We start from the raw sequence: 22,026 nt of genomic DNA on the forward strand, positions 1-22,026 counted from the left end.
CACTTCAAACTGTAGCTTTTTACCTGTTCCTTTGGCGTGATAAAAGCAGGTCACAGAAACATAGAAGGTAATGGAGCAACATTTGGCCAATCATACCTGTGTCTTTGAAAGTCATCTAATGGCACCATAGCCTGCTTTCCCAAACTGTCAAGTATTTGACCAAATTTCCTTTTGTTTTCAAAATTTAATGGATTTTTCTAACCAACCTATTCAGAGATGTATTACACACCTTTGGAGCAGGTAGGACCCTGGCCTCCTAGTCCAGAGATAGGAACACTACCACTGTACCACAAGTGGGTCCCCAAATTTTAGGAGGGTTGTAGGAGAGCTTGCTTCCACTGCCCTTTCAGGCAGCATGTTCCAGATCACAACCACTTACTGCATCAAGAAAAATTAGCTCCCTCTGTCATTAAGGTCAATTGCCTTAAAGCTGGGTCCTTCGCTCCTACATCTCCTGTCATTGGAAGCAGTTTCTCCACATGAATGAAACACATCCATCTTGATCATCTATATTAAATCTACCCATAACCATTTCTGCTCGAAGGAGAAAAATCCCAATTTCTCCAGTCTCTGTACATTCACATTAGTCCCTCAGTCCCGGTCCTGTTTGGGGTAATCTCTACACCCTCTGAGGGGCCTTGGCAATTTATATAAACAATGGTGCTCAGAATTGGGTACAATATCCTGGCTGAGCTCGAAACAGTCATTAATGAAGGTTTTCACAAACAGCCTTGTTAACCCACCCGAATGAGGCACAGCTCATACTTACATTCTTGTTTAAAAGTGAAATATTCCGTCAAATGCCGACATTCATGGTTTCCACGAAGTAAAAACAACGTTTTTGGATATAAGATTTTCAAGGCCCAAAGGTACAACACACACTGGAAAATGAGAGAGAAAGGACGTGAATTATGGAGATGATCATCACAGGGACTGTACATATTAGTGAGCAGTGTTCATCAAATGGGCATCACTGCAAACATTTCTTACCCGTCCCCAATCCCCTTGGACAAGGTAATCAGCTGCCTTCAGGAACTCCCGCAGCCCACTTGGCTCACGATTTTGACTCAGTGACAGTGAAGGAATGGCGATATATTTCCAAGTCAGGATGGTGAATGGTTTGGAGGTGTTCCGGTATATCCACTGTCATTGCCTTTCTAGATGGAAATGGTTGTGGGATCTAAGGATCTTTGGTGAATTTCTGCAGAGCATCTTGTAGATGGTACACACTGCTGCTACTGAGCGTCGGTGCTGGAGGGAGTGAATGTTTGGGGCTGTGTTGCCAATCAAGCGGCTACTTTGTCCTGGATGGTATCGAGCTTCTTGAGTGTTGTTGGAGCTGCCCCCATCCAGGGCAAGTGGGGAGTCGGGAGGTTGGTTACTCGCTGCAGGATTCCCAGCCACAGAACTGCTCTTGCAGCCAATTCACTGAATTTTGTTCATGACGTGGACTATTGCAATTTACACCAGTGGGAACGGCAATGCCTTTTGTGAAAAATGTGCAGGAATTACACTTTGAAACAGTTAGTATCTAGTCAAATACTTCTAGGAATTAGAAATGTGTTAACTAAACCCAGGTGTGTGTGCACATCTTCACATGTACTGCTGCCAAACCTTCTCTGAGAACACTTGAATGAAGTGCCCCAGGATGTTTTATTTGATTAAAGTCACTATGTAAATGCAAACAGTTGGGTTTTAATTTGACTTATTTGAATTGCAAATTGGATTTCTCCGCTGTTTTGACTCGAGCGTATGAGTTAGTTTCTCACTCAGAAAGCTCCTGCAGAAACCACTGCTCAAACTCTTCCTTCATTATGCTGATGGCTGGGGTCCATCCGATTCTCCCCCATCTTCGCAAAATTAAATCAAAAGGAAGCACTGGAACTTTAGGAGTCTTGTTTCCAGTACACATCTATCACAGAGGGCAGTATTACAAACATATTATCTAACCTGCTTTCAATTCAATGTCAGTCGATGCTGGCTGTGACATTGCTATTCCTGGTCTGGAGGGAGATGATTTGATAACCCTCATCGATCACATCTTGAGACAGTACAAACTGGACTAATGTAACTCACTCATATAACTTATATATTGGACTCCTGTGGCACAAGGACTCCTCTGGACAAGGAGCCCAGGTTCAACTCTCACCTGCGCCAGAGGTGTGTCAGAACATCTCTGAACAGGTCGATTAAAAAATATCTCCAACTCACATGTGTCTGTGAGTGACTCTCTGCATTTTGTTTAACAAATAATCTAGCACCTACTGCAGATTGGATCTAGAATTTTCCTGCAATTCATAGACAGTTGTTTTAAATGCACTCTGTAGACTGCTTGCTGCCGTGCGCTCAGTAAAGATACTCTGAAGAACGAATGGGCTTTCGCTGAAAAACTCATCCCACTGGTCTAGAGACACAGCAGCAGGCAACCTGGATGTTTGGTGATTTCTGGAGTTGATCAGATTCAGGTCCCGATCAATCACCATCAGAACATTCCACTGACAACCTGGACCATCCCCGGGTGCAACACCCTGCATACTTCAAACAATAAACAACAGGCATATGCTGCAATGCTTTTCATTAGAGAGAGACAGATGAGATTCATGAAATAATGTCATTCTTAATACCATTTTATGAGGTTACCTTGGAGCCCTGCTGACCTTACCCTTCAATATTTTAATTTGACAGTAAAATGAACCATGAAGAGTGTTTTGAGAGCAGAGGATAACACAGTGACTCAGGCGAGAGAGATTAATGATCCCCAGTCTGTGATGTTTGATGAAATGAACAGAAAGTCATTAAAACCGGGGCTTCAAGACAACTCAATTCCTCTTGCATTGATTTGTTTTAGTTCTAGTCTAGGTCCCCGTTCCCTACACCAATAATATTGACCAAAGATTGTTTTCAAATTGTGGAACAGAAAAGAATTACGTGAAAAATTATGTGAATTCTTTACATCTCTCTTTTTTGGGGTCCTCCTGGAAATCAAGAATTTGGCCCTCTCATCACCGACCCAAGGAGGATTCCACCGCTCTTCCTTGCCAGCAGTGAAGCGAAGGAGGAACACTCAATGTTGCTGCGTCCGTGCGTGTTTTTGCGTGCATGTGTGCGCGTGCCTGCATGTGCACATGCATGTGTGCGTGCCTCTGCATATGCGCTGACATGTATACATGTGCACTTGTGCGAACATGTGCATGCTCATGCGTGTCCATGCATGTGTGTGCACTTGTTGAAGAGTACAGTCAACGCATTGTTTTGACGGAGGCCATTAGGGTGCATTAGCATCAGGAGAGAGAATGCTTCAAGTATTAACTGCACATTTTAATTAAGGTCACCAGTGTCAGGTCAAATACTCTTTGAAAACAATTCTGCCATTCCGGTTTCCACCAGTGCAGAAACAAGACTTTTTTTTTTAAATGTAAGGGACAGATGAACTGAAGTGACTGCATAATTCTATTTTTTAATATAGCCATCAGGAAATTAAAATAAGTTTCATGATTGAAAGTTAATGACATTAGGGAAGGTGCAATATGTATTAACCAAGGAGTTAAACACTAACTGCTGTGATATTAGAATGTTCTCAGCATTCCAAGACTGGAGGTTGGCAAACGTAATGCCACTGTTTAAGAAGGACGGTAAAGACAAGCCAGGGAATTATAGACCGGTGAGCCTGACCTCGGTGGTGGGCAAGTTGTTGGAGGGAATCCTAAGGGACAGGATGTATATGTATTTGGAAAAGCGCAGCAGGTCAGGCAGCATCAAAGGAGCAGGAGAATCGACGTTTCAGGCATAAGCCCTTCTTCCTGAAGAAGGGCTTATGCCTGAAACGTCGATTCTCCTGCTCCTTTGATGTTGCCTGACCTGCTGCGCTTTTCCAAATACATATACATCCTGCATCTGCAGTCCTCACTTTCTCCATGTATTTGGAAAGGCAAGAACTGATTCGGGATAGTCAACATGGCTTTGTGCGTGGGAAATCATGTCTTACAAACCTGATTGAGTTTTTTGAAGAAGTAACAAAGAAGATTGTTGAGGGCAGAGCAGTAGATGTGATCTATATGGACTTCAGTAAGGCGTTTGACAAGGTTCCCCATGGGAGACTGATTAGCAAGGTTAGGTCTCATGGAATACTAGGAGAACTAGCCATTTGGATACAGAACTCGCTCAGAGGTAGAAGACAGAGGGTGGTGGCAGAGGGTTGTTTTTCCAGACTGGAGGCCTATGACCAGTGGAGTGCCACAAGGATTGGTGCTGGGCCCTCTACTTTTTGTCATTTACATAAATGATTTGGATGCGAGCTTAAGAGGTACAGTTAGTAAGTTTGCAGATGACACCAAAATTGGAGGTGTAGTGGACAGCAAACAGGGTTACCTCAGATTACAACAGGATCTTGACCAGATGGGCCAATGGGCTGAGAAGTGGCAGATGGAGTTTAATTCAGATAAATGCAAGGTGCTGCATTTTGGGAAAGCAAATCTTAGCAGAACTTATACACTTAATGGTCCTAGGGAGCATTGCTGAACAAAGAGACCTTGGAGTGCAGGTTCATAGCTCCTAGAAAGTGCAGTCGCAGGTAGCTAGGATAGTGAAGACGACATTTGGTATGCTTTCCTTTATTGGTCACAGTATTGAGTACAGGAGTTGGGAGGTCATGTTGCGGCTGTACAGGACATTGGTTAGGTCACTGTTGGAATATCGCGTGCAATTCTGATCTCGGCCTTATCGGAAAGATATTGTGAAACTTGAAAGGGTTCAGAAAAGATTTACAAGGGTTGGAGGATCTGAGCTACAGGGAGAGGCTGAACAGGCTGGGGCTGTTTTCCCTGGAGCGTCAGAGGCTGATGAGTGACCTTATAGAGGTTTACAAAATTTTGAGGGGCACGGATAGAATAAATAGACAAAGTCTTTAACCTGGGGTTGGGGAATCCAGAACTAGAGGGCATAGGTTTAGGGTGAGAGGGGAAAGATATAAAAGAGACTAAGGGGCAACGTTTTCATACAGAGGGTGGTACGTGTATGGAATGAGCTGCCAGAGGATGTGGTGGAGGCTGGTACAATTGCAACATTTAAGAGGCATTTGGATGGGTATATGAATAGGAAGGGTTTGGAGGGATATGGGCCAGGGGCTGGCAGGTGGGACTAGATTGGGTTGGGATATCTGGTCGGCATGGACGGGTTGGACTGAAGGGTCTGTTTCCATGCTGTACATCTCTATGACTCTATTTCAGAATCGTACTATTGTCTCCAAACAAATGAGGACTTGTATTTACATAGCACCTTTCACAACCTCAGCAACAGCTCTTTATTGACAATGAACTACCTGTGAAGTGTAGTCACTGGTACTAAATGTGACAGCGAATTTGTGAGCCCACGACGTCGCAATGTGACAACGACCAGATTATCTGAGTGCTGCTGACTGAGGGATACAGGACAAAGAGACGAAACATCTCCCCTCCCCTCCCCTCCACCACCACTCCCCCCACCCCCGTCCCCAACCCCGCACCCTATTCAAAATATCATCAGGGCTCTTTGATGCTGCCTCATGGAATAGAGGTGGCCTCAGCATAATTTCTCATCTGAAAGACTGCATCTCCAACAATGGAGCATGGAGTCACTGAAACAGACCCATCCATCCAACTAATCTGTGCTGATCACATTCCCAAACTAAACTAGTCCCACCTGCCTGCGCTTAGCCCAGATCCCTCCAAACCTTTCTTATTCATGAATTTATCCAAACGTCTTTTAAATGTTGTAACTGTATCTGCATCAGCCACTACCTCCGCAAGTTCATCCCACACGTGAACCACTGCGTAAAAAAAAGTTGCCCCTCATGTTCTTCGTAAATCGCTCTCCTCTCACCTTAAAAATATGCCACTGTGTCTTGAACTCCCCTACCCAAGGGAAAAGACTCTCATCAGTCACCTTATGTATGCCCCTCATGATTTTATAAACTTCTTTAAAGTCAGCCCTCAACCTGCTATGCTCCAGTGAACAATGTCTCAGCATACCCAGTCTATCTTTATAACCCAAACCCTCCATTCCTGGCAACATCCCGGTAAATCTTTTCTGAATCCTCTCCAGTTTAATAATATCCTTCCTGTAGCAGTCCCGCAGCAATGCACTGACATTGCCAGTTCTGGTGATGTGCTTGTGTCTGTGCACTGGGACTTGAACCTGAACTACAGTTTACACATTTACCCTTCAGTAAAAGATGTTGCAATGTACACTAACATTGCAGGAATACATTGAAGAAACAAATTAAATTTCAGCAAGATGTAAGAACACATCAATTGTCCTCACATAGACTGAAGAAACAGACCAACTGGTTAAAAGAAGAGGAGAAAATCCTCAAATCTGTATGGAAGAACTTTCTTGACCATCATCCTTCTGAGCCAATGAGGATGGAATCAGCTTTGGATTGGACACTGCAGAATGAAGTGGAGCTTGTGTTGGTGGGGAGCACCTCAGAAAGAGTGATCGCTATATTATGTTTAAGAGTAGTTACGCACAAAGGGAGAAGAAATAATCTAAAAAATTAGGGTACTCAATCATAGATGCTGAGAAGGATTTGGCCCCAAATGGGACAGGAGACAAAAAAACGTATTAGTCAAGCAGGAAATGAGCTTGGCTCTGCATTAAGCTCAGGAGGGGCTTTGGAGAGCGTGGCTACCTGAGGAGAATGGTCGAGTCTTTCACTCAGTACAATACTCTTGGTCCCACTTCACCTGTCAGTTTACTAATACCTGAGAGTAGAGAAAAGGACAGATGCTGGGCTACACAACGGAACTTCAATTATCAAATAGTAATTGTGTTTCCAAATAATGGAAGACCGGCAATGTTCAGAGCCTAGGTCATTTTGATGTCTCAAAGCACCCTATCCAAATTGGCACAATGACCTGCCATTATTGTTACTGTGTTTCAATGCGAGCTTCACAGTGTCTTTGCCATAGATTGTGTCCCCTCCTCTGGAATGCTGACCATTTGTGAGTTGAGCAAACAGGATATTAACAGGACATCACTGCCTTGTTACCAATCATTCAAAATGGCAACTATCTATCCATCGAGGTAATTCGCATTGAGTCCAAACACCTGAACAATGAGGCAGGCCAGTGGCAGAGAAGGAAGTAAATCCTGTTATCCAGATCCCACCACCTCACGGGACATTCAGTACTGTGTACCAAAGATCTGCAGGTCAGAAATCAGCTTGGTCACTCCCATGAAATCTCACAAAGGATCCTGAGGGGAGCCAAATCATCCTCAAATCAAAGGAGAGACCGTGAAAGCTGGCATTACATCATGGTGTCACTTTTGCTCGGTGAACAGCTCTCTCACCTCAGAGTGAGGGCATTGAGATTCAAGTCTCAGTCCAGGAAATGCTAGACTAGAACACACAGGTTACTGTCAGAACTAGAGGGGCCTTCATCTTTCGAATGAGACATTGAACAAAACACCGGCACTGGATATTATTACTCTGAAGTGGAAGAGCTGAGTTACCCTGGGCTAATATTCATCCCTCCCCAATCTCAGGAAAATAGATGACCCATTTATTATCAAACTGGCTGCTGTGCTCCTGAATTTACAACAGCACAAATGTTTCTGAAAGTACTGAAGCTGAGAGAGGAACAGTTTCTAGGTTGTGGATGTATCAATTCCAACTAGAGGACAACACAGAGGAGAGGAGAACAGCATGGGGATAGGGAAATCAGAACTTTCACAATTTTAGCTGTAGGTTTGCTCGCTGAGCTGGAAGATTCATTTTCGGACGTTTCATCACCATACGAGGTAACATCTTCAGTGAGCCTCCCCAGATGAAGCACTGGTGACATGGCCAGCTTTTTATCTGTGTGTTTACATTTCCTCAGGTTGGTGATGTCATTTCTGGTGGGGACATCATTTCGGTTCTTTTTCTCAGGGGGTGGTAAATGGGATCCAAGTCAATGTGTTTGTTGATAGAGTTCTGGTTGGAATGCCATGCTTCTAGGAATTCTCGTGCGTGTCTCTGTTTGGCTTGTCCTAGGATAGATGTGTTGTCCCAGTCGAAGTGGTGTCCTTCCTCACCTGTATGTAAGGATACTAGTGAGAGAGGGTCATGTCGTTTTGTGGCTAGTTGCTGTTCATGTATCCTGGTGGCTAGTTCTCTGCCTGTTTGTCCAATGTAGTGTTTGTTACAGTTCTTGCATGGTATTTTGTAAATGACATTAGTTTTGCTTGTTGTCTGTATAGGGTCATTCAAGTTCATTAGCTACAGTTTTAGAGTGTTGGGGGGTTTGTGGGTTACCATGATGCCAAGGGGTCTGAGTAGACTGGCAGTCATTTCCAAAAGTCTTTGAAGAAGGGGAGAGTGGCTGGGGTTTCTAAACGTGTTTTGTCTGCTTGTTTGGGTTTGTTGCTGAGAAATTGGCAGACTGTGTTCATTGGGTACCCATTCTTTTTAGATTAGATTAGACTCCCTACAGTGTGGAAACAGGCCCTTCGGCCCAACAAGTCCACACCGACCCTCCGAAGAATAATCCACCCATAGCCATTTCCCTTTAACCAATGCACCTAACACTATGGGAAATTTAGCATGGCCAATTCACCTGCACATCTTTGGACTGTGGGAGGAAATCACAGGAGACCTGGAGAAAACCCACGCAGATATAGGGAGAATGTGCAAACTCCATACAGACAGTCACCCAAGGCTGGAATCAAGCCTGGGTCCCTGGTGCTGTGAGGCAGCAGTGCTAACCACTAAGCCACCGTGCATCCCATTGAATACACTGTATAGATGACTTCCCTCTGCTCTGGTAGTTCCTCTGTACTGCAGTGTGTGGTGGCTCATTGAAATAATGTTCTAATGCAGCTCTGTTTGTGGATGCTGGGATGATTGCTTCTGTAGTTCAGTATTTGATCCGTATGTGTTGTTTTCCTGTAGATGCTGATTTGAAGCTTCCCATTGGCTGTTCGCTCTACTACAACATCCAGGAACGGCAGTTTGTTGTTGTTTTCCTTCTCTTTAGTGAATTTTATGCCAGTAAGGGCAATATTGATGGTATTGAACATTTCCTCTAATTTGTTTCATTTAGTGGTGACAAAGGTGTCATCCTCGTAATGAACCCAAAGTTGGACTCACAGATGAAGAAGGGCATCACTTCGACTGGGACAACACATCCATCCTAGGACAAGCCAAACAGAGACACGGACGAGAATTCCAAGAAGCATGGAATTTCAATTGGAACTCTATCAACAAACACATTGACTTGGATCCCATTTACCACCACCTAAGGAAAAAGAACAGGAAATGATATCACCAACTCAAGGAAACCTCAGCACACAAACAGAAAGTGGGCCATACCACCAGTGCTTCATCTGGAGGCTCACTGATAATGGACGATGACGAAACATCTGAAAACAAACCTTCCAGCTCAGCGAACAAACTTACACCCAGAACCCCAACCTGAGCTACAAATCTTCTCAAAACTCACTTTCCCCAATTGTGTTCTAATGTTTAAAAAAATTCTTTAGGTGCTTCAGAGGCAGCAGCAAAATGGAGATGGAGAAAAAGAGGAGGACTTTGAGAAGTTAGCCTAGTCAGAGGGTTGATGTTGAAAAGGAATATCTTAATGGGAACGGGAAGGTTGGAGGGGGAATTGCTGATCGTGGGACTCCTGTGTCCAAATGCCTTACCTTCAGGTAAAGGAGAGGATTGGTCAGAGATTAGAGGTCAGGAAAATAACTGGGAGCCCACATCTGACAGTCAGAAACACGGAAATACGTACAACTAAAAAAGGGCACTAATTGTTCGGCATTGTACTCCTGCATTGTTTTAGAATTACTTCACCCTATCAACAATAACTTCTTGTATCTTTATCACAGTCAAGTACCTCGATGTACTGCACAGAAGTATTCAAGAGAATCCAACAGTGAAATGTGTAACGAGATATTAGGAGAAGTGATCAAAAGCTTGGTCAAAGGAAAGTGGTGTTAAACAATGTCTTAAAAAAAAGGAGCGAGGTAGGTATCAAAGGAATTTCGAGAGGGAATTCTGAGACCGGATAAAGGCAAGACACCAGTGGCCAAGCAATCTGGGGTGTGCAGGAGGTTAGAATCAGGAGTGCAGATATTTTAAAGAATTCAGAAGATTTCACATCATGATGGGAGGGGCTGGGCAAAACCAGAGAAAGTTATGAAAGTGAGAATGGAAATGTTTCAACTAAGGTGTTAGCACAGCAGGGATCAATGCAGGTCAGAGAACACGGGGCGATGGGTGCAGAGGATATGGTGAGAGTTCAGCTCAGGAAAGCAGAGATTTGGTTAAGTTTGTAAGTTCTGGAAGGTGCAAGACTGGAGATCTACCAGAGGAAGACAGAAATGCCAAAGTGTGGAGGTGATGATGATGTGGATGGAAGGTCTTTGAAGAGGAGGGAGGATAATATTGGCCTAGTTTCCTTCATGTCTAATAACCAAGTCCACATCCTACACATACAGAAGACAAACCCTTAGACTCACTTCAATGCTGAAATAACCTCTGTCCACATAGTCACCAAGGAAGAGGTAGCGAGTAGATGCTGGAGATCCACCAACTTCAAACAGCTTCATCAGATCGAAGAACTGACCATGGATATCACCGCAAACTGAAAGAGATCAACAGCAAGATTTAGACTCTACCCTTTTGCCAGTCGTGCAATGGAAGAACATCTCCCTACTCAGCAATAATAATTATGGAAGAATTGTGTCTGCTTTTATCATAAGTTGTTAACGAGTTGAATCAAAACAACCTGGAATATTGTTCTCAAATGGTGTGACATTGGTAGACCAGAGGATCTCTACACCAGCAGGTGACATTCAAGCCAGGGGTGTATTACTCACTTGGTGTGACAGAGCTCAGTGTTTGTGCCTCACCACAGCATAATTCTCCTGGAAGACAATGTTTAGAATCTGAAGATGCAATACAAATCACATCGCCTAACATGTACAGCAGAGACTCCATTTCAAAAAGAACATGGACTGCAGCAGTTCAGGAAGAAAACTTACTGCTACCTCCTCAAGGGCAACTTGGGAAGGACAAGAGAAAGTAGCCCAGCCAGTGACATGCACATCCCATGAGGAAATTTTTAAAAAGTTCTTAATCAGATTTACAAAGTGCCTGGAGACACCCAGTCTCTTGCTCATGGATATGAATGCCATTAATTGTACATCCGTGGTAACCACTGCACAGTGGGTCTTCAAAGATAGACGTACAATAAGGACCCAGTAGGAATCAGCCCTGTATTAAACCACTGACATCTGGCAAAATTATAGCCACAAGAAATACATTTGCTCTCTTTTATTCTTCCAGGGGAAGTGGATGTCACTGACCCGACTACCATTTGTTGGCCGTCCCCAACTGTCCTTGAACTGGGTGGCTTCTGGGGTCATTTTACAGAGCAGTTAGGAGTCAGTGTGGGCCTGGAGTCACGTGTAAACCAGGCTGGGTAGGACAGATTTCCTTCCCTAAAGGAAGTTAGTGAACCAGATGAGTTTTTACGATGGTTGTCCTGGTTACTGAAACTAGCTTTATATCCCAGAGAATTTTATTTAATTGAATTTAAATCCCACCAGCTGTGGTGAGATGCTGTGTTCCGAGAGCATTAACCAGAGTCTCCGGGTTGCTAATCCAGTGACAATATCACTACATCCAGAAATAAATCTGATTTAAATTAAAAAAAAGAGGAAATAATGAGAAATGACAGATGAAACTTGTGTTAAATCCGTTTGCATCTCAGGAGCATTTCAAAGTCCTGCGCATGCAATTTTCACTGCGACTATTTGTCAAGGTCTTTAGTTAGGAAGTTGGGCAGAGGTAGCATGACCTGCAATCTCCTGGTGACCATCTATTGGAGTAATCACTGATGTAACAGAGTCAGGCAGAACAAGATCCCCTACGCTCTCGGTCCTGGACGTGTTGAAAAGGTGGTAGCAGGGTACAGCTTTGTTAATTCAGCTAAAAATGGGGTCACCCCTAAAATTAAGCATTTGTAATAAAATTATTCATCCAGTCTTCCAAATATAACCGGATTAAAAATGATTGGAAATGATTTGTAACAAAAGCTTTACTGATCATGGATCAAATTATTGTTGGTTTGTTCAGGGTTCTTCCTGAGATTTTCTTGTGGGCTATTATTTAATATTTGGGGGCTTCAATTCCATTCACACTAATTCATTTCTGTAATAACAGCACTTTCGCTATATGTGCTGACATTTGGATTCAGAAACAGAATTAGGAAGAATTTGTCAATATCCTCAATAACTATCAAAGTCATAGAGATGTACAACACAGAAACAGACCCTGCGGTCCAACGTGTCCATGCTGACCAGATATCCCAACCCACTCTAGTCCCACCTGCTAGCACTCAGCCCATACCTCTCCAAACCCTTCCTATTTATATACCCATCCAAATGCCTCTTAAATGTTGCAATTGTACCAGCCTCCACCACTTCCTCTGGCAGCTCGTTCCATACACGTACCACTCTCTGTGAGAAAAAGTTGCCTCTTAGGGTCTCTTTTAGATCTTTCCCCTCTCACCTTAAACCTATGCCCTCTAGTTCTGGACTCTCCGACCCCAGGGAAAAGACTTTGTCTATATATCCCATCCGTGCCCCTCATGATTTAGTAAACCTCTATGAGGTCACCCCTCAGCCTCCGACGCTCCAGGAAAACAGCCCCAGCCTGTTCAGCCTCTCCCGATAGCTCAAATCCTCCAACCCTGGCAACATCCTTGTCAATCTTTTCTGAACCCTTTCAAGTTTCACAACATCTTTCCGAGAGGAAGGAGACTAGAATTGCACGCAATATTCCAACAGTGGCCTAACCAATGTCCTATACAGTCGCAACATGACCTCCCAACTCCTGTACTCAATACTCTGACCAATAAAGGAAAGCATACCAAACGCCTTCTTCACTATCATATCCACCTGCGACTCCATTTTCAAGGAGCTATGAACCTGCACTCCAAGGTCTCTTTGTTCAGCAACACTCCCTCGGACCTTACCATTAAGTGTATAAGTCCTGCTAAGATTTGCTTTCCCAAAACGCAGCACCTCACATTTATCTGAATTTAACTCCATCTGCCACTTCTCAACCCATTGGCCCATCTGGTCCAGATCCTGTTGTAATCTGAGGTAACCTTCTTCGCTGTCCACTGCACCTCCAATTCTGGTGTCATCTGCAAACTTATTAACTATACCTCTTATGCTCACATCCAAATATTATATAAATGATGAAAAGTAGTGGACACAGCACCGATCCATGTGGCACTCCATTGGTCACAGGCCTCCAGTCTGAAAAACAACCCTCCACCACCGCCCTCTGTCTTCTATCTTTGAGCCAGTTCTGTATCCAAATGGTTAGTGCACCCTGTATGAGATCTAACCTTGCTAGCCAGTTTCCCATGGGGAATCTTGTCAAACGCTTTACTTAAGTCCATTAGATCACATCTACCACTCTGCCTTCATCAATCCTGTGTTTTTTTGAAGAAATAACAATCAAGTTTGTGAGACATGGTTTTCCACACACAAAGCTATGTTGACTATCCTGAATCAGTCCTTGCCTTTTCAAAAACATGTACATCCTGTCCCTCAGGGTTCCCTCCAACAACTTGCCCACCACCAACATCAGGGTCACTGGCCTATAGTTCCCTGGCCTGTCCTGACCACTTTTCTTAAACAGTGGCACAACGTTAGCCAACCTCTAGTCTTCTGGCACCTCACCTGTGACTATCAATGATACAAATATCTCAGTAAGAAGCCCAACAGTCACCTCCCTAGCTTCCCAAAGTTCTAGGGTACACCTGAACAGATCCTAGGGACTTATCCACTTTTATGCATTTCAAGACATCTAGTCGTTGAGAACTCTGGGTTTGTACTCTATGAAGTTTAGAAGGATGACCGGGGGGACCTGATTAAAACACACAGAATACTGAGAGGCCTGGAGAAGATGATTCTGCTAGTGGTGGAGACTTGAATCCGAGGCACATCTTCAGACTAAAGGGATGATCCTTTTGGATTGAGGTGAGGAAGAAGTTCTTCAGCCACAGTGCGGTTAATCTGTCGAACTCATTGCCGCAAATTCAAAGGTCCTCAGATAGCAGCTTCCAACCCACAACCACTTCCATCTGAAAGAACAAGGGCACCAGGTACTTGTGAACATCAGTTGCAAGTTCCGTTCTATGTCAATCACTGTCCTGATTTGGAAATATGTCACCGTTTCTTCATTGCTGCTGGGTCAAAATCCAGGAACTTTTCCTCCTCTTGTAGAGGGGTGGGGGGGGGGGGGAATGCAGCAGTTCAAGATGGCAGCACACCACCATCTTCTCATGGGCAACTGGGACCAGGCAATAAATGCTGACCAACCAGCCACGCCCAAGCCCCACAAATAACAAAAATAAATTCTGTGGAGATCAAGTCACTGAGTGCATCTATGTTAGATAGACTCTTGATTGGGAAGGGAAGCAAGCAGGGAAAATGGGGTTCAATGATCAAATGTAAAAACAGACTCAATGGTCCAAATGGCTTAGTTCTGCTCCTTTATCTTATGGTCTCAAAATCAATTTTGAAAATGTATGTAGTTTGCACAAGAACCCACTCAGCTCATGTACTGCCAGGGCACTCCACCTCCACAAAATCCCACAGTATTCACTTCTTTTGAATTTGAAAACGAATCAGTTCCTTTATTCGCCACAAGAAGTTAGAGATTTGCAACACAGCTTGTATTTACATAGTGTCTAGGAGCATGGGACAAAAAAGTTTTGCTGATCCACAAATAGAAATAAATGCCAACCCAGATAAAGAGAAAAGGATGACCAAACACCTGGTATGATCGATGTGGAGAAAAAGCATATTTTTGGGACTACCCTCGCTCTTAAGGTGTGAATCAACAAGGCTCAAAATCATGACATAATTAAATCGAAATATGGATGTAAACCTAAAATTAAAGAGTCTGCAACACCGGAAAGCAGCTGACTGCAGAGAAGAAAATAATCCTTTCGTCATGAATTTTAGTTGCCTGATTTATCAAATTTTTTTCTGACTTTATATTGGAAGAAAATTTCATCAGCTACTCGACCTTTATTTTGCTGGAAAAGATGAAACAGTATTAAAACTGTGGCAAAGGACAGTGAAGATGTCTGTTGAATATTTTAATCTGCAAAACACACCACAATCACTTGAAAAAGAAACAGCACAATGAGGGACATCAAAACAGCAAGCCCTGAATACATGAAAAAAATCAATCAAATCAAGATAAATCATGCTGGAAAATCTCTATCCTTGACTGGATAAGGTGGTCTGGAGACATAGGAGGTCAATCTCTGTACATCAACAATTGAGGGAAGGTGTTAGAGGGATAGGTTGTGTTCAACTGTGTCAAATGTTACAGAATGGTCAAGAAACACAGGAGAACTAGTGCACTATGGTCAATTCACAGGGAATGTCATGTTACTGTGATAGAGGCAGTTTCAGTGCTGTACCAAGGAGGGAATCTGACCAGTGAAATTCAAACAGGAAATTCCAAGAAAAATGGGCATAGAGACTGCAGATGAACATATATTTGGTGTGGTAATTGGGGATGGTAAATCATCTCTTCATTAAAGCCACGACACCCAGGAAAAGTATTATTTTCGTAGACACCACAGGATTGAAATTGGCACACAACAGCCAGCATAAGGCAACACTGCAATAAATACTGACACTTCTACACACAAAAGGCTTCACACAAAAAATTGTTTTTTCCAACTGGTGAGGTCACAAGTGAATGCACATGCACAAAGCTGGAGATTTTCAAGAGGTACCTTCTAAACTTTTACAGCACCCCAGACCACAATCACAGATTTCAACTTAACAATTGACAGTGTCTATTACTGTAGGATCCACCACATTTTTACAAGTAATAATGGCTCCTGAGCTTATGCAAATGTAAAATAAAGACTTTACATGTTTTTGCAAGGATTTTATTGACTCCTCCTGCCTCCAACAACCCGTAGCACCTTCCACACTCTCACCTGCTTCCACACTGTAGGGATTCTATGATTCCATCATTAGAATAAATGCATGAAATGTGGAACATTACCTAACATTTTATGTTTTAATATCAGAATCAGTGACTTTGAGGTTTTGATCGAGTAGACTTGGAGAAATTGTTTCCAGTCAGACAGCTCAATAACCACAGGCATTGCCTCTAATCTGATTTATTGCATCCATTGCTCCCGATGTGGTCTCCTCTACATTGGAGAGACTGAACACAATCTCGGGAACCGGTTCAGGAAACATTATTGTCCAAATGCTCCAATCAACTCCACCATCTGGTTCCATCCATTTCAACTCTCCATCCCCCGATGACATGTCCATCCTGGCCCGCCTCCACCATCAAAACAAGGCCACACACAAACTGGAGGAAGAACACCTCATCTTCCACTATGGGAGATTACAATCTTAGGACCTTAACATAGAATTCACCATCTTTCAAATCTCCCCACACCCCCAACTCAGCCCAAGTCCAGCCCTCCCTCTCTGCCCGTCCCCTTGACCTGACCGTACCTGTCTATCTTCCTTCCCAACTATCTGCTCCACACTTCCCACTGACCAATCACAGCCACCCTCCGCCTGCATCACCTATTGCTATTCCATCCACCTTTCCCCAGCCCTCTATTTATTTCTCATTCTGTCCTGATGAAAGGTTCCAATTAGAAATGTCAACTCCCCTTCTCCTCGGATGCTGCCTGACCTGCTGTACTACTTCCAGCTCCACTCTTTATGCACTCTGATTCTTCAGCATCTGCAGTCCTCACTATCTCCACAGGCTATAGATTTAAAATCAATAGGACAGGAACCACAAGGGAGCAAAGAATTCTTTTTAATGCAAGGAGTTGTTGTGATCTGGGACATGGGCGGCTCGGTAGCATGTGGGCGGCACGGTGGCACAGTGGTTAGCACTGCTGCCTCACAGTGCCAGAGACCCGGGTTCAATTCCCACCCCAGGCGACTGACTGTGTGGAGTTTGCACGTTCTCCCCGCGTCTGCGTGGGTTTCCTCCGGGTGCTCCGGTTTCCTCCCACAGTCCAAAGATGTGCAGGGTCAGGTGAATTGGCCATACTAAATTGCCCATAGTGTTAGGTAAGGGGTAAATGTAGGGGTATGGGTGGGTTTCGCTTCGGCGGGTCGGTGTGGACTTGTTGGGCCGAAGGGCCTGTTTCCACACTGTAATCTAATCTAATCTAAACATACGGGTATGGGTGGGTTGCGCTTCGGCGGGGCGGTGTGGACTTGTTGTGCCGAAGGGCCTGTTTCCACACTGTAAGTAATCTAATGTTGCCTGGAAGGGCAGTGAAAGCAGATCCAATAATAACTTTCAAAAGGGAAACTGGATAAATACTGGAACAGAAAACCTACATTGTCACGAGGACAGAGATACAGACACTACCCCCTGCCTCACTCAGCCTGTACAACTTACTGCTGCAAGGGGAAGACAGTGACTTCATATCATAATGTATATTATCGTGTCATACAGCACGGAAACACACCCTTTGATCCAAGCTGGCCAGGTTTCCTAAACTGAAATGGGCCCATTTGCCTGCCTTTGGCCCATATCCCTCCAAACCCTTCCTATTCATGTATCCAATCCAGGTGCTTTTTAAATGTAATTTTACCAGCCTCCCACCGCTTTGTCTGGTAACTCATTCCATACACGTACCACCCTGTGTGTGAAAAGGTTGTCCCTCAGGTCCCTATTAAATCTTTCCCCTCTCACCTTAATCCTCTGCCATCTAGATTTGGACTCCCCCACCCTAGGAAAAAGATTCACCTTATCTATACCCCTCATGATTCTATAAACATTTTTAAGGTTACCCTTCAACTTCTTGTGCTCCAGCGAAGTCAGTCCCAGCCTATCCTGCCTCTCCTTATAACTCAAACCCTCCAGTCCCAGTAACATCCTGGTAACTCGTTTCTGCACTCTATCCAATTTAATGATACCCTTCCTACAGAAGGGCACACAGTACTCCAAAAGCAGACTCACCACCATTCTGTACAACGTCGTCCCAATTCGTCTACTCAATGGTATGAGCAGTGACAGCAAGCGTGCCGAATGCCTTCTTCACCACCCTGTCGACACATGACATCCCTTTCAAGGAGTTATGCATCTGCACCCCTAGGTTTCTCTGTTCAACTCCACAGGACCAACCATTAACCGAAAAGTCCGACCTTGGTTCGTTTTGCCAAAATACAACACCTCACATTTATCTAAATTAAACTCCATTTGCCACTCCCCTGCCCACTGAATGAAGTTCCTGGTGTACTCTCAAGATAAACCTCTTCATTGTCTACTACACAACTCACTTTGGTGTCATCTGCAAACTATGCTTCCTACATTCTATCATTCAGTTGTTGCAAAATCAGAAATTGCTGGAATAATTCAGTAGGTCTGGCAGCATCTGTGAAGAGAAAGCAGAGTTAGCATTTCAGGTCCAGTGACCCTTCTTCAGACCTTTTTTGTGTTCAGTTGCACTTTTCTGGAGAGATTATTCAGATGTTACTGGGAGACGTTGCTGGGATTCAGTTCATGTATTTTTCTGCTGTAGCTCTCTGAGATTTCTTTAAATAGACTCTGTGGATTGATTAGGGTGAACTGCTGTTTAACTAGACTGTGTATATGTGTGCATGCTTGTACGCATATCTGTGTGAGCACATGTATTAGTGTGTGCATGTATCTGTGTGAGCATGTATGCATGGTCTGTGTTTATTGCGCAGGTGCTGTTGTGTGCATATGCACAGATCTGCCCTACACCATCAACTCATGTGCTGTCAAGCTGGTTTCATGAGCCCAGAGTCCTGAACAATGCTGTACTCTCCAGCACCAATCAATACTGCTGCAGGAGACAGGGAACCAACCCACCTCCCGACATTGACAGATCAAATCCCTGTCCCAATGGAGATGGCTGCATCTCTCAAGTGGGAACAGAAAGTTATTGACACATGATAACAGGTTGCATTTCCGAAGGACTGAGCTCCAAAAAAAAGAGATGGTCATAATCTGGGAATAAACGTACCATCATCAAAACGAGGTGTTTAAAAGTGAACCTTCTGTCAGTTCCATTAGACTGAGGAAAACTCCAACCTCGTTTCAGGCATCAACATTAAACCTCCCGGGTGTTCAAATCCAACACTTGCCTTTCATTTTCTTTGAACTACCATTTTTAAAGAAGGTTAACAGCATTTCACACGTATTTCCAATTGTGAGCGCAGAGGAATTATGCAAAGCCTGACAGAAAAGCAGGACCAGTGCAATACAGCAGGTACCTGCCACCTACACACACACCACTGAAGCTCAAAGCACATCAAGGAATAAACCCATTTGATCTCTTCATCAAAAGTCAGAATCTGATCTTAAAAGTCAACAAGATGAGGAACTTGCATCATGCAACTGTTCCAATAGCATTTAAATAGCTAATAGGTACAAAGTTCACAAACACTGCATAATACATGAGCATCCAATTTACTATTACTGTCCTCGGAACGCTTCCCACCTACATTCTCGTGCGTAACTAACTGTGAAGATAGTAAACAGAATTTAATAGCAAAACGGAATTTGTAGAAAGCTGCTGGCTTCATGTACATTAACTTCAATATTCTGGGGAACTTAAAGTGTCAGTTTGATGAGAAACACTGTAAAAATGACTCAAGTTTGAAAAATAACAAACTGCTGCACCTCAGAAAACCACAGCCCAAACTCCAACATTTAAATTCAATTCAAACCATTTCACTCCACAGCACTGCATTTGACTCAATTTTGTTAGTGAGTTTGCTTGACTTGTCTGAACAATCTCATGTTACAAAATGTAACTCAGCTGAGGGTGAAATGATACTCCTACTTGTAGTAAGTACAAAACAGCGGCACACCAAAATAACAGGGTCACTCCGGAACCCAAAGGAGAATTCAGAAGCAATCTCTTTACCCAGAGAACTCACTCCCCTCCCACACAGAGGGATCGAGAATGACAAGTGTAGATAAATTAACTGGTAAGGAGATAAACTCGAGTCATGGAGATGTACCTAATTTAATTGCCAGCACTTGGCCCATATCCTTCCAAACGCTCCCTTTTCATATACACATCCAAATGCCTTTTAAATGTTGTAATTGTACCAGCCAACACCACTTCCTCTGGCATTCCATACACGCACCACCCTCTACGTGAAAAAGTTGCCCCTAAGGTCCCTTTTAAATCTTTCCCCTCTCACCCTAAACCTGTGCCCTCTAGTACTGGACACCACCCGTTCCAGGGAAAAGACTTCGCCTATTTACCCTATCTATGCCCCTCATGATTCTATAAATCTCTCCAACGTCACCCCTCAGCCTCCGATGCTCCAGAGAAAACAGCCCCAGCTTATTCAGCCTCTCCTAATAGCTCAAACCCTCCAACCCTGGCAACATCCTTGTCAATCTTTTCTGAACCCTTTCAAGTTTCACAACATCCTTCCGATGGCAGGGAGACCAGAATTGCAAGCAATATTCCAGAAGTGGCCTAACCAATGTCCTGTACAGCCGCAACATGACCTCCCAACTCCTGTACTCAATACTCTGACCAATAAAGGAAAGCATACTGAACGCCGCCTTCACTATCCTATCTACCTGCGACTCCATTTTCAAGGAGCTATGAACCTGCACTCCAAGGTCTCTGTTCAGCAACACTCCCCAGGACCTTACCATGTATAAATGTATATACCAGTGTATACGTCCTGCTGAGATTTGCTTTTCCAAAATCCAGCACCTCACATTTATCTAAATTAAACTCCATCTGCCACTCCTCAGCCCATCTGATCAAGATCCCATCGTAATCAGAGGTAACCTCCTTCGCTGTCCACTACACCTCCAACTTTGGTGTCATCTGGGGAGGAAGGAATAGAAAGTAAATGATGGGTGAGATGAAGAGGTTCTTTTGAAGCAGAAACACCCACACAGACCAGCTGAGGCGAACGGCCTGATGTGCTGCAAATTCAACCTAATTCTACTCAACAGCATTTGCTCCGCCTGACAGTAAAGCTATTGAAAAGACAAACATACTTTAAAGCGATTAAACAAAAGACTAATTTCCATTTTATTCCCAACTGTACAAAGCCTCTTGCTCTCCAATGTAACACAAAGAGATGAAGAAGATATTAAGAAATCCACAGTCAAATTGGCAAAATTTAATAAACAAGATAAATCTTAAACAAGTGCATTGGGCTTTTATTGAGAGTTTGAAATTATCCACGAGTCACTGCTCTCATTTAATGTATGAGCCACATTTTATTGAGTAACATGTTATTCAGACACTGGTTCAAGTATTATCTGAAAGCAGCACTGTATCCAGGAACAGGCTGAGGCATATCGCAACACATTCCTGTTCAAGGACCACCAGTGACTTGCTGCACATTAGTTAAACCCATAACGGAGTCTCAACTTTCAATAATGGGCAGGATTACAATCCAGGATTGCCCCAATCCTGATCAAAAACAGGTTACCGCAGTTGTTTTGGGACAAGGCTTACTGTCAGATGGTAATCATGACCAGCTACGTCTCTCATTTCTCCAGCCTGTTGACTCTACCTCCCCACTGCAACTCCCTCACCACCATCCCCATCATGGGACACTGATCCATGTCAGTGAGAAACAGAAAAGACAGGCAAACATTCATTTAGGAATGGGACTGGATTTCAGAAGTCTCCTTAAACATAAAAAAAATTTCAGAGGACAGCATTCTGAAAATATCAATTTATCAAAAACAAACCAGGAAATATGAAGGTTCCGTGCTGGGCCCTCTACCCTTTGTCATTTACATAAATGATTTGGATGCGAGCAGAAGAGGTACAGTTAGTAAGTTTGCAGATGACACCAAAATTGAAGGTGTAGTGGACAGCAAAGAGGGTTACCTCAGATTACAAGAGGATCTGGACCAGATGGGCCAATGGGCTGAGGAGTGGCAGATGGAGTTTAATTCAGATAAATGCGAGGTGCTGCATTTTGGGAAAGCAAATCTTAGCG

At 43.7% G+C, this 22,026-nt stretch overlaps 1 protein-coding gene across 6 annotated transcripts in view; it reads right to left on the reverse strand.

Annotated features, from left to right (window-relative positions):
• Positions 1 to 22,026, reverse strand: part of LOC122539543 (serine/threonine-protein phosphatase 2B catalytic subunit alpha isoform) — a 306,563-nt gene that overhangs the window by 108,124 nt on the left and 176,413 nt on the right. For all 6 annotated transcript variants that reach the window (XM_043674506.1, XM_043674511.1, XM_043674512.1 and 3 more), the window contains exons 3-4: positions 10,486 to 10,610; positions 770 to 881 (exon numbers count right to left, since the gene is read on the reverse strand). In XM_043674506.1, the coding sequence (XP_043530441.1) occupies positions 770 to 881; positions 10,486 to 10,610 (237 nt within the window). The remainder of the gene's footprint in view (positions 1 to 769; positions 882 to 10,485; positions 10,611 to 22,026) is intronic.

Source organism: Chiloscyllium plagiosum, chromosome 32 (assembly GCF_004010195.1).
Source record: "Chiloscyllium plagiosum isolate BGI_BamShark_2017 chromosome 32, ASM401019v2, whole genome shotgun sequence".
Lineage (NCBI taxonomy): Eukaryota > Metazoa > Chordata > Chondrichthyes > Orectolobiformes > Hemiscylliidae > Chiloscyllium > Chiloscyllium plagiosum.